General features: G+C 37.1%; 1 protein-coding gene across 1 annotated transcript; it reads left to right on the top strand.

The window, feature by feature from the left end:
* Positions 1-9,681: 9,681 nt before the first annotated feature.
* LOC107824561 (large ribosomal subunit protein eL15) lies at positions 9,682-12,139 on the top strand. The gene is made up of 4 exons (XM_016651356.2): positions 9,682-9,820; positions 10,255-10,421; positions 11,236-11,433; positions 11,717-12,139. The coding sequence occupies exons 1-4, from the start codon at positions 9,817-9,819 to the stop codon at positions 11,960-11,962; spliced, it is 615 nt and encodes a 204-aa protein (XP_016506842.1). The 5' UTR covers positions 9,682-9,816; the 3' UTR covers positions 11,963-12,139.
* Positions 12,140-15,249: the final 3,110 nt, after the last annotated feature.

Here is a 15,249-nt window from a genome sequence, read left to right as displayed (position 1 = left end):
AAAAGGAACAAAATGGGGACATCCTGTTAGCATTAGGGCATTTAACAGCTAAAAATATCAATTGAGTGCAATGGACCTAGCAACAATTAACGGTTCTAGAATGACTTCTGGGGTCACAAGATCACTTGGCATCATCCCAATTTTGTTCATTTCAATCTTCTCTTTTCTTTCTTTTCTAGCACTTCTTGGCTTGCTCATTTTCCTTCATTTTTTTCTTTCTGATTATCGCTCTTTTTTTCCCTCTCATTTCTCACATCCCATAATTTCACCCTTTTTTTCTTTCTTTTTTTCTTTTTTGGTTTCCTTCTTTTTCCTTTTTCTTTTAATAAAATAAAAATTATTCGATCGAACCCTATGTAGGTTGCCTACGTATCATGACGCCGCATGAATCAGATCTTTGTGTAGTTCGGGAAGATCGGGAATAAAGTAAACAAACTAATGTTCTCATTTTTTTTTCTTTTTTTACCTTAATGAAAAATCCGATGAGAAAAGAGAAATAAAAGAAGTAAAACCTTTTTTTTTGAATTTTCTAGACTTAGCGTTCTATATCGTATTCTAAACTCAAGCTTAAACAAGCATATATTTTTCCTTTTTTTTTAAACAGATACTCTATGAGAAATTATTAAGGAAAAACCCTACAAGAGAAAAATATTTTTTGATTCCTTTTTTTAGGAAGAAAATCTAAAGAATAAACCAAAGAAAAATATTTTGAATTTTCATTTGATATCCCTGAAAAAAGATTTCAAAACGAGAAATGAATATGATAAAAAATTATTTTTGGATTTCAGTTTTTGATTACCTAAGGAAGAAACTCTAAAGATAAACAACATATAAAGCATGTTTTTTTTCTTCTATGTTCAATATCCTAAAGTTCTAGTGAAAATAAAAAGAATTTTTTTTGTATTCATTTTTCATTAATTTCCCAAAGAAGAACCTCAAAAAAAATCTTTTTGGATTTTTGGAAATGTTATCTTAAAGAAAACTTTTAAAGAAGTACTAAAAGAAAATTCCTTGTTTTTTAATTTTTAGTCTTAATGTACTAAAGGAAATATAAACACAATTTTTATTTTAAGTTCTAACTATTAATTGCCTAAAGGAACAAGCACCTCAAAATTTCTCTTTTTTTTTTTAATTTCTAGGAGTAGTATTTCTAAAGAAAAATTCTAACGAAAATATAAAAATGCAAAATATTCTCCTTTTTTTTATTTGTGATTTATAATACATTTTTTAAATACAAAAAAGGAAATAAAGACTGACAAACTTAACTAGACTATGAAAGACTCAAAAATCAACTAAATGATTGAATACTACTATACAAGACTAGAAAGTAAAACATGAACAATTGACTCAAAAACATAAAAAGGCTCACCGGGTAGCTCCTGAATGCAGTGATCCTGGGGTATCTGTTATGCTCAAACTCCGGTAAGTAAACACACACCTGTATGAGAAAATTAAAATCAAATATCTTAATAGACCTCGAACTCTATGTGAGACAATAACCCTTCCTGTTGGACACATGCAAGACATGATTGTGACTATTTTTCTAAAATTAACATATGTGGCTAAAAGTGGCTGAAAATGCAAGATTTGGCTAAGACCCCGCAAAGCCAAGAACCTAAGACTCACTAGGAAGACTGGACCCTATATGGGTTGCCTACGTATCATGCCCCCAAAGACGAGAATCAGGTATGCGTAGTTCGGACAGATTGGATACGGGCAAGAATTAAAAAAACAACTAATTTAGAGGAAATAATTTTTTTTTTATTTTCAAAAAATGATGAAAAATTGCAAAATCTTTTTGAATTTTTCCTTTTTTTTTGTCCTTTTCTTAACAAAAATGTGACAGAAAACAAAACTGAGCCCTACTTGCTTTATTTTTTTTACACTTCATCCTCTCTTTTTTTCTTTTTTTTTTCTTTTTCATTCGCCCTCAATTATCTTTGGTCTGCCAAATGACCCTTTTACCCTTGAAGAAATGCAACATGTAGCACATAGGATGCATCAAGATGGTCTGTTATTTTGGGTACACCTGTCCTAGACGGACCCAACCCCTGTGTTGAGTCTCCAAAGTCAAATGCACGTGATGCAAGCAAACGTTCCTACTAGGGATCCGACATGAGGCTATTATTCTAGGTTTAAAAACCTGGGTTTATTGGTTCTAGACCTGGCTTACCCAAGCGGACTGCTCGAGCCGAGGGGGGGTAGCGTACCGGGAATACAGAAGCTTCACCGGCTTTGCAACTTGTCCGAACCTCGTTCTAAAATTGGAATGACTCTAACAAAAGAGAAGTCATACGAAGTGCACACTTCCCAGATGATTTAGAAGACTCAGATAGAATAGGGTTTCGTTACAATTTATATACAGTCCAACAATATCAAAGCGGTAAAAAGGCGACATTTAGCACATTAGGTCCAATCATGTAAATAAAATAAGATAATAAATAAAAGCCAAATATAACAATTATTCTAAGCTCGAATTCTTGAACCCTGAACCAGAAGTTCTGGGTTCTTGTCCCCAGCTGAGTCGCCAGAGTTGTCATACCTCCTTTTTCCTACCCTGAGGGGGATATAATGGAGTTTTTTCCCAATTAAAGTGACAATCGAAACGGGATTATTTTTAGATTCAAAGTCGCCACTTGGGATTATTTAGGGTGTCCCAAGTTACCGGTTTTAAATCCCGAACGAGGAAATATTGACTCTATTTTACAGTCTGCGAACACAAAAATCCGGGTAAGGAATTCTGTTAACCCGGGAGAAGATGATAGGCATTTTCGGGTTCCGTGGTTTTAGCATGGTCGCTCAACTGTTATTATTGGCCTATTATCTGATTTTAATCCATGTTTTAACCTATGGTATATTTTAACTTATTAACCGCTTTTAATTAATTCTAGGAAAATTCAAGGTTATTTAACACACATCGCAAGCCATGCTACATGAAATGCACCCGTGAGTCACGACACATTCTATTTAACCTTGTTGGAAATTAGAACCGGGTCATATGAAATGCACACCCGGACTTTAGAAATTAGGCATTACAACTACGTCACGGGAACCGTACTTGTAGCCATAAAAATTTTATTGATCGCGCCTAAAGCAAGCTACGATGTTTATGAATTACTCATTTCCTAAATTTAAGAATTAGTGTAAGGCATGATTTATGAAAATGAAATGTTAATGTAAAGAATTAGTCCTGTTATACGGCCAAAGAATCTAACACGTGAAATTGAGTTTTCTACATAATTATGCTTCCCTCAACCAAACGTCCATTTTTCTCCTTACTACCTTTAATTCAAGGCACAAAATTCATCATTTCAATTAAGTAGACCATTCTTGTCCAATTCTCAAACAAACAATGACAACCCATAACTGATTAAACTTGCATTTTAATAAATCCCAAAACCAAACTTAACAGATAAGACAATAACTTGACAAACGTATTGACATTATCTACACCAACATATTCATTCGACCAACTTTCCAAATTCCATGAGCCAAAAATGGACAGAATAATCAATCAACAACCGGTACTCATTCAAATCGAATAAAACAAAACCTAGAACAATGAATCCTTGAAGGTAGACAACCAAAATATGATATACAAATCAGATAGAAACATGTTGAAAGAAATGCAATGAAAACAATGGTTAAGAAGAGAGTGAACCTTTTAGAGATGAAGATGTTCTATTGCTGAAATTTTCCAACGTTTACAATGATGAGGAGATCCAAATTAACGTACAAAAAAACAACCGTGACCAAGGACCCGGACCATGAACCTTCAACAATGAGTTTCGACCACGACCTCAGACTGAACCTCTCGCCGCCGAGCTCAAATTTCGACTTAACCTCTCTGGCAATGGAATTAACTGGCTATTTTGAGTGGCGTAAGGGTCAGTGAGTTTTTTGTTCGCTGGTTTTTCAAAATCGAGAGGAAGAAGATGAACGATGGGAAAGGCTCGTTTGAAAGAAGAAGAAGAAGAACGATGGGGTGTAGATTCCCCGGAGAAAAACAACGCGGGGGATCTTTTTCTTGGTTTTTCTTAGCTTTTTAGCTTTTTCTTAGGTCCTTTCAGACGTTAGGTGTTAGCCCCCTTAGCTGATTAGGCGTTACCCCTATTATATAGGTCTAGGTCTAAGTGTGTATTTTTGTGCTAATTGCTCTTAGGTCCTTAGGGTCTTTTTATTTATTTTTTGTTCCAAAGAAGAGTCTAGAAGGGTCCCTAATGGGCTTGGTGTGGGCCGATAGATTTGTGGGCGAAATAGCTTATCTGAAGTTCCGAGAATGGTGGCCCCAAAGGTCACTCACCCTTGAGAGAGAGTTCATAGAGAGAGACATCTTTCCCCACAATCCAAATGTCAAGAGGCAGTTTCAGGAGAGAAAAGGGTGGAAGTTCTTCACCAGCAAAGTTATGGATGCTAATGAATACCTTGAAGAGTTCTATGCAAACGTTGCCCACATTAAAAAGGGTACCACTGTGACAAAGGTCTGGAATTTGAAGATCAGGTTTGATGGACACACGTTGAATGAATGTGTTGGTTTCGAGGATGTGAAAGTCGTGCAATACTTGGAGAAAATGGCACTAGATGAAGCAGCTTGTCCATGGTTGGCGGAGATATTAGCCCTAGGGACGACACCGGCATAGCTCACAGCTGGAGTCCCAATAGCTAGAAACACCCTCAACTTTGAAGCCAAAGGGTGGTCCACATTTGTATGCAGACGGCTGTACCCATGTTAGCACGATAATGTTCTCCCACTCACCCAGGCAGTCTTGATAGCCTCCATTATGGCGGGGTATCCTATCAATGTGGGGAACCTCATGTACTATCACATCACAAAGGCAATTGAAAAGGAAGAAAAGCCTACCCCTACCCCAACTTCCTCACCATGTATTTCAAGGACCAAGGAGTTGAGAATAAGAATTATGACACAAAGGCAAAGCCTAAAAATCTCTTCTCCTGGTACAACCTCCAAGGACTGAACAACCCTAAAGCAAAGGGTAAACCCGCTATCTCCACTGGACAGTCTAAAGAGCCTAGGATAGTGTCCACCGGGTCAGAGCCTTCCACAACAGGGGGTCCTTCTACTGCCATGCCTCCTCCTTCATCTGGGCTATCTGTCACAGTGTCATTATTTGTGCCCTCATCTTCCACTTACCCTCAGACTGTACTGCGGGTTTCTCAAACTTTATCCTACATCAACAACTGGATGCAGACAGCTACATAAAAAATGTATGTCTTATCTAGTGCAGTAGCAGCATAGTCAGTCCCACCACAACTTTAGGACCTCCATCAGTGGAGGATTCATTGAATGAGCTTTTGGACAACCAGAAGAAGCTCCTGGACAACCAAAAGACGATCCTGAAGACTTTGGATACACAAGGTAAGCCCATCAAGGATCTGGGCAAGCAAATGAAGAAGATGAAGAAGACTCAGGCCTCAAAGGAGTCAGTAGAGCAGCTGAAGAAGGAGGTAGAGAGGTTTACTTCTGCTGGAGACATACCACTGGTTTTGCTCATGGAGGAGCAAGTCCTAGCAGCACAGGCAGCAGAGCATAAGGCACTAGCAGCTGGCCAATCTAAGGAGCCAGCTGCCACTACACATAGTGCTGAGGAGATGATCCAGATGCTCCGCAACCCCGCGGTCCCCCAGTCACAGGATTTGGAGATCTAGTTAGAGGACCCGGAGGGAGCTACTGATCCTATGTAGTCTGAAGACCCCACTCATGTGTCGGACCCGATACAGACCACATAGAGATTTTTCTTTACTCTCTAACCCTTTCCCTGATCTTATTTTAATATTAGCATTGAGGATAATGCTATCTATTATTTGGGAGGGGGGAGGGTCTATTTTGATTGGTGATGATTTGGTGACATTGGTATGTAATAACCATGATACTATTTTTCTTTATCTTTGCTTCTCTTTATTTTTACTTTTAGTATGTATATATTCGTTACTTTTACATTTTGATATGTATGTATTAGTTACTTTCACATTTTGGTATGTATATATTTTTACCATTTGATGTACATATTCATATTCATTTATGTATATATTCGCATTACTTCAAGTTGTATATATTCAGTTTGATTTCCGTAGCTTACTTCATAACTTCTTTCGTAATTGTAATTCATAGCTTCTTATTTCCTCTAGTAGTTTCTTTTTAAGTTGTTAGATTCTTTTTACATTTTATGAGAACAATAAGACTTTGATTTTCTTAATGTCATGGTTCTTTCCAAAGGTGGGTGTTGTGTGAACCGGGTAGCTCTTCCCGACGATGGATGGCGTGATAACCTTCTTAAGGGGTTGAGTCCGTTTTTCTTTATGTTTTGGTGTAAATAGTAGTAATGAATAAAAGTGTCTCAACTAGGCTTCACTTAGGCCTAACAAATTTACATTCGACCTTATGGTTAGAAACAAGTTGATTGGCAAAGAATAGTTCTAGTTGTGACCTTTAGACTTTTGTGTTGACTAAACAATCATCGAGTGGCTTCTTGGAGCCATTTGTGACGCTCAATCTTAGCTAGGGTTGTTGTGGGCCCTCAACTCTGTTCTCTTTAACAATCCAATAGCTTGTGAGGTGAGGTATTGAATCGCAAGTCCAAGTCCCATGCTAATAAGTCTAGAATTTGCCCTGAATGTTTGTCTAGGCAAAATTATAAGTGTAGCTCGACTTGAGAAATGATTATAGGCTCTCCTTGATCCAATTTGATACTTGAAAGCATTCGTAGCCTACCAATATGATATCCCTAGTCAACTCCTTTGAGTCGAAGCTCTTTTCTTTCAATAACCACGATACAAGCCTTTATCCGTTCTATAATAACCCTCTCTTGGCACCCGATTTTTCCTTAGCATTCACAATTGGCAAAATCATAAGTTTGGGGGAGAGATAAGGAATATGAAAGTGATAAAAGGTACAAAATGAAGAAAAGGGAAGGCAAAAAGAAAAGAAAAAAAAGTCAAAAAGTCAAAAAGAAAGTGAATAAGATAGAAAAGTGAAGGGATTCAACGAAAGCAATGATGAAAGGCGTAGAATGATTAGAAAAGGAGAAAAATGATCGTCATGAGCAATAAAGAGTGACAGTGTGTCTCTCTAGTTCCCCTAAGGAAGAAGAAAATGACTCAAAGAGTCAAGAAAGTGTGAGCAAAATGAGAAAATGGAGTGCTTAAGGAAAGATGAAACCATCATATGCCAATAAGTTCTACCTTGAATCAAAAGCCTTCATTACATTCCCATAATAGGCCTATATGATTTTGAGTTGAATGAGCTTATTTTAGTGGTGATTCACATAAGGGGCAAGCTTATGGTACTTAGAGATGGACTTGTGACATTCCCTTGAGAGAGATGAGTGTACTTCTCCACAATCCTTGTTTTGAGTGCTACAATCTAAAGTGAGATTTGCTTATGGAGAGTAGAGGAAGAAGAGCTTGGGTTCCACAATGACCTACGTAGTAGAATGAGCTTCCTTGGTGAGTTAATTCAACTCATAATGCTCTTGTGTTGCATTAGAACTATGGTACTCAAAAGGTTTTGTGTTGTTGATAATTCATTTGTGTTGAGGGTAATTGTTAGTCCCAATTGATGCATGATTGATTCACATTAGGGTAGCTGAAATATCTTTTTGTTTTGTTTTAGTGGAGGTGGGAATTACCTTATTTACTTGAGGGCAACCAAATGCTTAAGTTTGGGGGAGTTGATAAGTGGGGATTTTAATCATTATTTGCTTTCTTTTACTTGTGTTTTGGGCTTAAAATGCATAAAGATAATCCCGAAAACTAATGTAATATGCTTGCTTGCAGGGATTGTTCACAATGAGCCAAAGTAGCCATGATCAACTCATAAAGAAGTAAAAACTTGAACAAAGACCAAGACTGAGCCAAGAGCTATGGAACGCGGACCGTGACAAAAAAGTGCGGCCGCGAAAGTATCAATGCGGACGCGGTCATAATACGCAGTCCACGAAATGGAGAATTAGAGAGGTTATTTTTTGCCACAAATATTAACGCAGACCGCATCAGAAAGAGGCAGCCGCGAAAGTACCATTGTGGCCGCGATTAGAATTCCGCGGACCGCGGTTTCCAAGATTGAGAGAGTTCACAAGTGATGCAAAAGTGAGAAGGGCGGTCCACGTCTAAATTACGCAGTCGCGAATGCCTCTCACGCGGACGTGGTGGAAAGTATACAGTGCACAAAACAAGGTTCAACCCAGACCCAGGATTAAAGAAAAGCGAACCGCAATTAGAATTACGCGGTCGTGAAAGCAAGAGTGCAGCTGCGGTCAAAATTACGTGGCTGCAAAACCTCTGCAAGGGTATTTTTGTCCGAAAATTTCAGCTTAGTATAAATAGATCTTTTTGACATTTTTAGGTTAAGTTTTGTTTTTGCTGAGCATGTGAGACGGCTGCAAGTTCCATTTTGGGAAATTTTGTATTAGATTCAACTTTTAACATTAGCTTTTCATCTTTTAATTTAGTATTATGGATTTTATTTTTATTTCATCTTTGATTTCTGTTATTTTCATGAGTAGTTAAACCCATAGCTAGGGTTGTCACACAATCCTAGTGTGGGTATTTGATGGGTTTGAATTTTAGGGCTTGAATGTGTATGTGTTAGTAGTATTTAGTCTAGTTCTTGCTAGAACTATAGAATTAGTGGTTGAAAACACTGATTCATACATTTATGACTTAGTCTACTTGAGAAAGAGGGAGTAAGTCTAGGAAAACTATACTAACAAGGAATTGGGGTGAACTCAAGAAATTGATAGCCCCAATTAAAGGGTAAAACCTAGAGATAATAGTACCCGACTTGAGCTAAAATTACTTAAATTGCATGAATACCCATTTGGACTTGAGAAAGCCAAATTGGAAAAAATCACTCAAACTACCGAGATGTATAGAGTGAGTACCCGGGTGTGATAGCTATATTACAACCCCAATTAATCACATGATTGTCCTAGATTCTTGCTACCCGTTAGATATCCACCTAGGTGGAAGTCACTATCCTAGTCCTTTTAAACCCTTGAAAATCAACAACAAAAGCATTGTACTTAGTTTCAAATAATGCATGCTATAGAATAGAAGTAGAAGCAGAAAACAAACCAACCATTTGTGGAAGTGCAATTAAGAGCAAAATCTGCATCTCTACTTGGATATAAACCTAACTCCAAACAAGTTAACTCCTTGTGGATTCTATCCCGACCTTGTTGGGTAAAACTGCATCGACCATCCTTGCTACTCAATAGTAGTGCAGGCTTGGACCCGATCAGCCCCCACCGTGGAGCTAAGCATAATAGTGGTAGTTTGGTACAAATTTCCATAACACACTCTATTTTACGCTTGTTCTTTGAGATTTTAATTTCACGTCTATCTAAAAGTGTCAAACTCTCAATCTGCTCACTTTAGCTGCTATGTTTAAATTCAGCAATTACAAACAAAAACTTCAGCACACTTGGTTCAGCAATTTTTGCTATTACAGGCCCGTCTACTAGAATGCTGAAGTTTTGCGTGATTGTTTTTGCTACTTCAGTCCCGTATGCTGAAATTACGTGAAAAAGTGGGTACGCTTGCAAATTTTTTACAAAGCGGACACAAGTTAAAACGTGACCCAAAAAGCGGGTATAAATGCAAATCCCCGTAAACCCAACCCACTGACAAGATAGGCCCAGATCCTTCCCATTCATACAATGTGTTTGGTCCAGTAACCAGCTACAGGCCCAGTTGAGGACCTTTGTCATAATCATCGTTTAAAAACGGTAACATTGTAAAACCCTAGTCCCTCCACAACCCATCCTAGAGGAGAAGAGACACACCAGAAGCGATTCAATGGGTAAAGTTCTCAAAATGTCGAAAATCTCTCATTTTCCTTTTATTTTTGTGTGTGCCTTTTTTCATTGAATCGGTAAATCTCTGAATGTTGGAAAATGGGTCTTCTCTTTTGTGAACGGTTATGTAACATATCTGGTTTAATTGTGTAAGTTTCAAGTGGGTTTCTGCGCTAAGTACATAATTGCTTATCTTTATGAGCAGATGAGTTGTTTAACTGGTTTTAGATTTGAAGTCATGTTCGATTTTTTTTTTAGCACATTACGAAACCTGTAGTGTTTCTATATTGTACATATTCCTCAGTACTCACTTGATGCTTATATTTATATGCACATCAATTTTTTTTTTCTGGATACACATCGTTTACCAATAAAAGAAAAGGTTTTAGATTTGAGAGTGTGGATTAATTTCTATATTGGTATTGTTGCGGAAATGCAGGTGCTTACACTTATGTGTCGGAGTTATGGAGGAAGAAGCAGTCTGATGTGATGAGGTTCTTGCAAAGGGTGAGGTGCTGGGAGTACCGTCAGCTTCCCTCCATTGTCCGTGTTACTAGGCCTACTCGTCCTGACAAAGCACGTCGCTTGGGCTACAAAGCCAAGCAGGTAACTGTTTGTTTGTTGTGTTCTTAATTACTGAATTTTGATCTATGCCAATTCTTATAGGATTTGTTCTTTTTAGTAGTGTGTCTAATCTGTATGAAGCCATTTAGGTTGGTGCTTCTAGCGACAGGACAATTGATGATTGAATCAATAAGAGTAATCACTCCTCTTTTTTAACTGTTTTCTTAAATTTGGATCGTTTCTCAATTTGTGCATGCTGTCCTTAAGCAGGGGACATTCTTGTTCCAAATTTATCTATACAAACTCAAAAAGTGAGATTACTTACTATTCACTTGTGAAAATAAATAAATAAATAAAGAGATTATAGACTAGTTATATCGTGTTAACTATTGTATCTCTTGTTGTTGCTCTAGTTGGGTGTAAATCCAGGACACGGATGTGCTGGTTTGTATAGGTTTCTTTGTCGAAGGCCGTAGAATTCCCTTATTCTTTCATCATTAGACGCCATGAGAAATTTTTGGGTGAAATAAATAAGTCTAAAGACAAGTCACTTGTCACACCAATAAAAGGGGGACAACTCAAAGACTAATTGTATAGCTTTGACTGTTATATCTGCTTGTTGCTAGGTTGGGGAGAAATCCAGGATTCCCTTATTAGGTTATTCTTTCATGATTTATATGTAGTTTCCGTGCCAGGGAATGAAAACAAGCTCTAACAAGTTATCTTTCTAATAAGGGCCTGCACGTGGTCAGTTATTGTTTGCCAAATAACAGCATTATGGAGAAGTTTTATGTTTTCTTGCTTGATTTCCGTTTGGTTGTTCTAACTTATGACCTTTGTCATCTTTATATAATAGGGCTATGTGGTCTACCGTGTTCGTGTGAAACGTGGTGGAAGGAAGAGGCCTGTTCCCAAAGGTATTGTGTATGGTAAGCCCACCAACCAAGGTGTTACCCAATTGAAGTTCCAGCGCAGCAAGCGCTCTGTTGCTGAGGAGCGTGCTGGTAGGAAGTTGGGCGGCCTTAAGGTTCTCAATTCATACTGGATTAATGAGGTCAGTTGGTTGATTCTCCTTTCTTGAAATTAATGCATCCTTATTTTGCTTCAGACAAGGAACTACGTATTCTGAATCACCATTAGTTGCTAATTTTAAGTTGTTTAAATTATTTGTTTGCTTGAAGTTTGGTTTTGACTACATTGATATTTTATATTTGTTTGCTCGAATAGGTGATATTACTATAATATTGATATGCTCTGGTCTCCATTGAATCCTTTCTTTTCTCCATATTTGGTTCAAAAAACTTACGAAATCTGAATTGCAATGTTGTTGAATGTAGGATTCTACCTACAAGTACTTTGAGGTGATACTGGTTGACCAAGCCCATGCTGCCATCCGTAATGATCCAAGGATTAACTGGATATGCAACCCAGTGCATAAGCACAGAGAACTTCGTGGTCTCACTTCAGCTGGTAAGAAATACAGGGGTCTCCGAGGAAAAGGACACTTGCACCACAAAGCACGTCCTTCAAGAAGAGCAACCTGGAAGAGGAACCAGACTATCTCTCTCCGCCGCTACCGTTAATCTGCTTGGTAGTTCTGAGCCATTGTTGTTCCCCAGTTTTGTCTTTAGTGTTGTAACCCTTTTAGTCTTGCAAGTCCTGCTGCTCACTTTGCAGAGCAACTGAGTTTGTCTTGAGCAAACTTTAATTCTGGATAATCTGATACATAAATACTACGCTATCAAGGAATTATTTCGGTATATTTAGTTGGCAGTAGAAGTTCTTGGATCTGATGGGTGAAGTTTGCAAAGAGAAAAAAGTCCTAAATAGTCACTGGATTATTCTGTTATTGCTCATTCTTCTTTTTCCTCTTCGAGTTTTATCCAGCCTTTGGCAGCGGTTGGAGTTCCAATATATAAGTATCTTATGTCTTTTCTAGGTAGTTTTAGTTTGATAGTTGATTCTTTTGCATTTGATCTTAAGTAATGAGAGCCTGTACTATATTGTTTGATGAAGTTCTAGGACTTGCTTCTGAGGCTTTGAAGGGTTGATGGTTTCCAAGAAAAGGAAGGAAAGGGAAAGATAAGAGTCTTCTCCATTTCTTTTTGTTCCTATCAATCTCCTAACCTGAGGGGAAGTGTCTTAAGTTTCTCTTAGTGTTGCTAGTCCTTTTACTTCTCATGCATCCTAGATATTTAAACAATATTACTCCTTTCGGTCAGATATTATACTGTCTCAATTTTCTTTTTCGCCAAAAGAATATCATATTTTCATATCCAGAAACAAATTAATTTCAAACATTTTTGTTTAATTCTTATTGAGATGGTTTATAGCCACATATATATTTATGATTTGTTTTAGGTCACAAATTTCTAAAGTTTTAACAACTTTTTAAAATTTCGAGTCTATATACATTGGATAGAGAGAATAATTTTATTGGGGAAATGTATTTGTTTTAAAATATTTGATGTTTTAGAAAATAAAAAAGAAAAAAAATTCCCTTTAACATTCCTTTGGAATCGAGTTCTCCTTCAAACTTTGTACTGGATACATTTTTTCCTTTCTGTCTTGTGCGATATTTATTTTGCTCGACGTTTTTATCTCCCTTCTATGTAATATGTTTTTGTATTATGTATGATACTTTATCTTTTAAACTTAGGTGTTTCCTATAATTTAAGTTTTAAGTTCGTACAATGTATAAGTAGAGTATTCTTTCAAGAATAGTAGAATACGTTATAAAGTATACCTGCATTTTTTTTCTGTATATGTAATAACAATATTGTGTACACCAAAAATATATCTAAGTTGCAATCTTTCTTATATCTTAGTTGTATTATATATAGATTTTGAGTTTTGGTTGCCGCTGATGAAATTTTATGAATAATTATTTAAAATTTATTATTATAAGTATAAAAAAAGAATCCTTTTAAGAATGTATTATAAAATCTTTCTATAGTTTAATAATTAATTTTTGCATTATGTGCATTGAATATATAATTTAAAAAGTTCTCACTCGCTTTTATTATCAGATGTGTATATAATTTTCCATTTTAACTGTTATTTATGAAATTACTAATAGAAAGCTATTTTATCTTGAAATTTGTTGTTATGCTCTTTCTTTCTTTATTCAACGTTATTAACTTTATACTTTTCATTATTATTTTTTCACTTTCTTTTCACCTTCAGAAGAAGAGTTTGATTTGTCTTATATGTATGTCCACAACATTGATTAAAAAAATATAAAAAATGTCATGATATTTCTTTGAAAAATAAAATAAAAGAAGATAAGGGTTATCATCTATAGATTAATTCAGGCATTTAAAAGTGCAGTTGAGATTGTAATTGTCTAAAGTTGAAGTTGGAGAGAATGTATATCGTCTAAAGTTGAGTAGGAGTTTCATTTTTTACACAAAATTACAGGGGAAAATGGGGGAAAGTATAACAACTTAATACACTAAGAACTTGTTTGGATGGTTGTCGTGTATCGTTTCTGTTTGATCAAAAGATATCCAAACCTTTTTGATTTAAACAATTAATGCTAATGAGTATGTCAATAATAGTTAAACATAATAAATCTCAGATCTGAAAATGAATTGGAAAATAATGAGTAAAATAAAATAAGAGTGATCAATTTTTATTGCTATTTGTCATTTCTTCTTTCATGAGACAGAGAGGATGATCAATTTTGCATCCTTTCTAGAAAGAAATTGAAGGAGAAAGCAAAAAGAGAAAAAAAAACTCCCCTTCTTTGAGAGTTCCCCTCCTATATATAGTTCTGGGACCCTTGCTGTCTTTTTTGACCGATGTGCCTTAACGCTGTGACCTTTTTTGTCGTTACTTGAATATTGTTTTTAACTTAATGTACACTGTAGGTGCTTAGACCGAAGTAGGTCGTGATGTCTCTCGCTATCCCGCCACTTAGGCGGGATCCCAACTGAGTTGGCTACTGTGGTCAGATTTTGACCTATACAGTTAGTCCCTCCGTCCGTCGGGGTCGTCTATTGGTGGGCCCACGGGCGGATCATGATTTTGAACACTTAGGAGAAATCTGACTGTTCGTGCCTTGGGCGTAGTTTTTAGATCGAGACAATGGGACGACGATATAACGATGCCTTTGGACCGTCGTGACCGTTCGAAATCGAAGCGTTGTTCGATTTGAAACGTCGTTCGTGGCTACTGCCATTATGACACACGTTTCTTGGGGATTGAACCGTTTCATGCCCTTATCAGTTTCGATCGACGACTCTTGGGTTTCCCGCTTGGGGAATTTATGTCCCTATAAATAGAAAAAAAACATCATTCGATTGGCACACTTTCTTGCCTTTGCTGAAAGAGTTTTGTAGATCTTCCTCTTTTCCGATACTTTCAAATTTTCGATTCTCTTCGGTTAGCCGGAAATTTTCGTCCCAATCTCTTATTTTTTCTTAAGCCCTTTGTTCTATTAAATCGATATAAATGGCTGGTAGTTCTTCCCACGCTGACAATCCTGCTGCAATTCCGGTGTCAGAAAGTGATGTTCCTGCTCCCGAAGGAGTGGAAGTGATAGAGGATGAGGGGGTTCCGACGGCGGCCAAAATATTTCCTCGCCCTGAAAAACCGTTGAACGATTTCCACAGTCCTGCCGGAGAAGAGCTGGAACCTGCTCCCTTTTTTATGACTGAGGCGGGGATTGCGGAGATAAAGGCCAAATAGGGGATCCCTCACCACGTTGAAATGCTGCCGGCGGTGGGAGACGATATCATACATTTCGATCGCCCAGGATATTGTTCGTTCTACGCCTATCCCTTTATTGTCGGGTATACGCTTCCTCTCCCCCTCTTGGTGGTAGATTTCTGCCATTTTTATGAGGTGTGCCCGACTCAACTTTCAC

This window comes from Nicotiana tabacum, chromosome 6 (assembly GCF_000715075.1).
Source record: "Nicotiana tabacum cultivar K326 chromosome 6, ASM71507v2, whole genome shotgun sequence".
Lineage (NCBI taxonomy): Eukaryota > Viridiplantae > Streptophyta > Magnoliopsida > Solanales > Solanaceae > Nicotiana > Nicotiana tabacum.
The sequence above is the reverse complement of the archived record's forward strand: the minus strand, read 5'-3'. Positions and strand labels throughout refer to the sequence as shown.

Excerpts from the sequence above, each read along its gene's own strand:
- LOC107824561 (XM_016651356.2), top strand. Across the intron at positions 10,422-11,235 it reads TGGGCTACAAAGCCAAGCAG|GGCTATGTGGTCTACCGTGT; the intron begins GTAACTGTTTGT and ends TTTATATAATAG. Across the intron at positions 11,434-11,716 it reads ATTCATACTGGATTAATGAG|GATTCTACCTACAAGTACTT; the intron begins GTCAGTTGGTTG and ends TGTTGAATGTAG.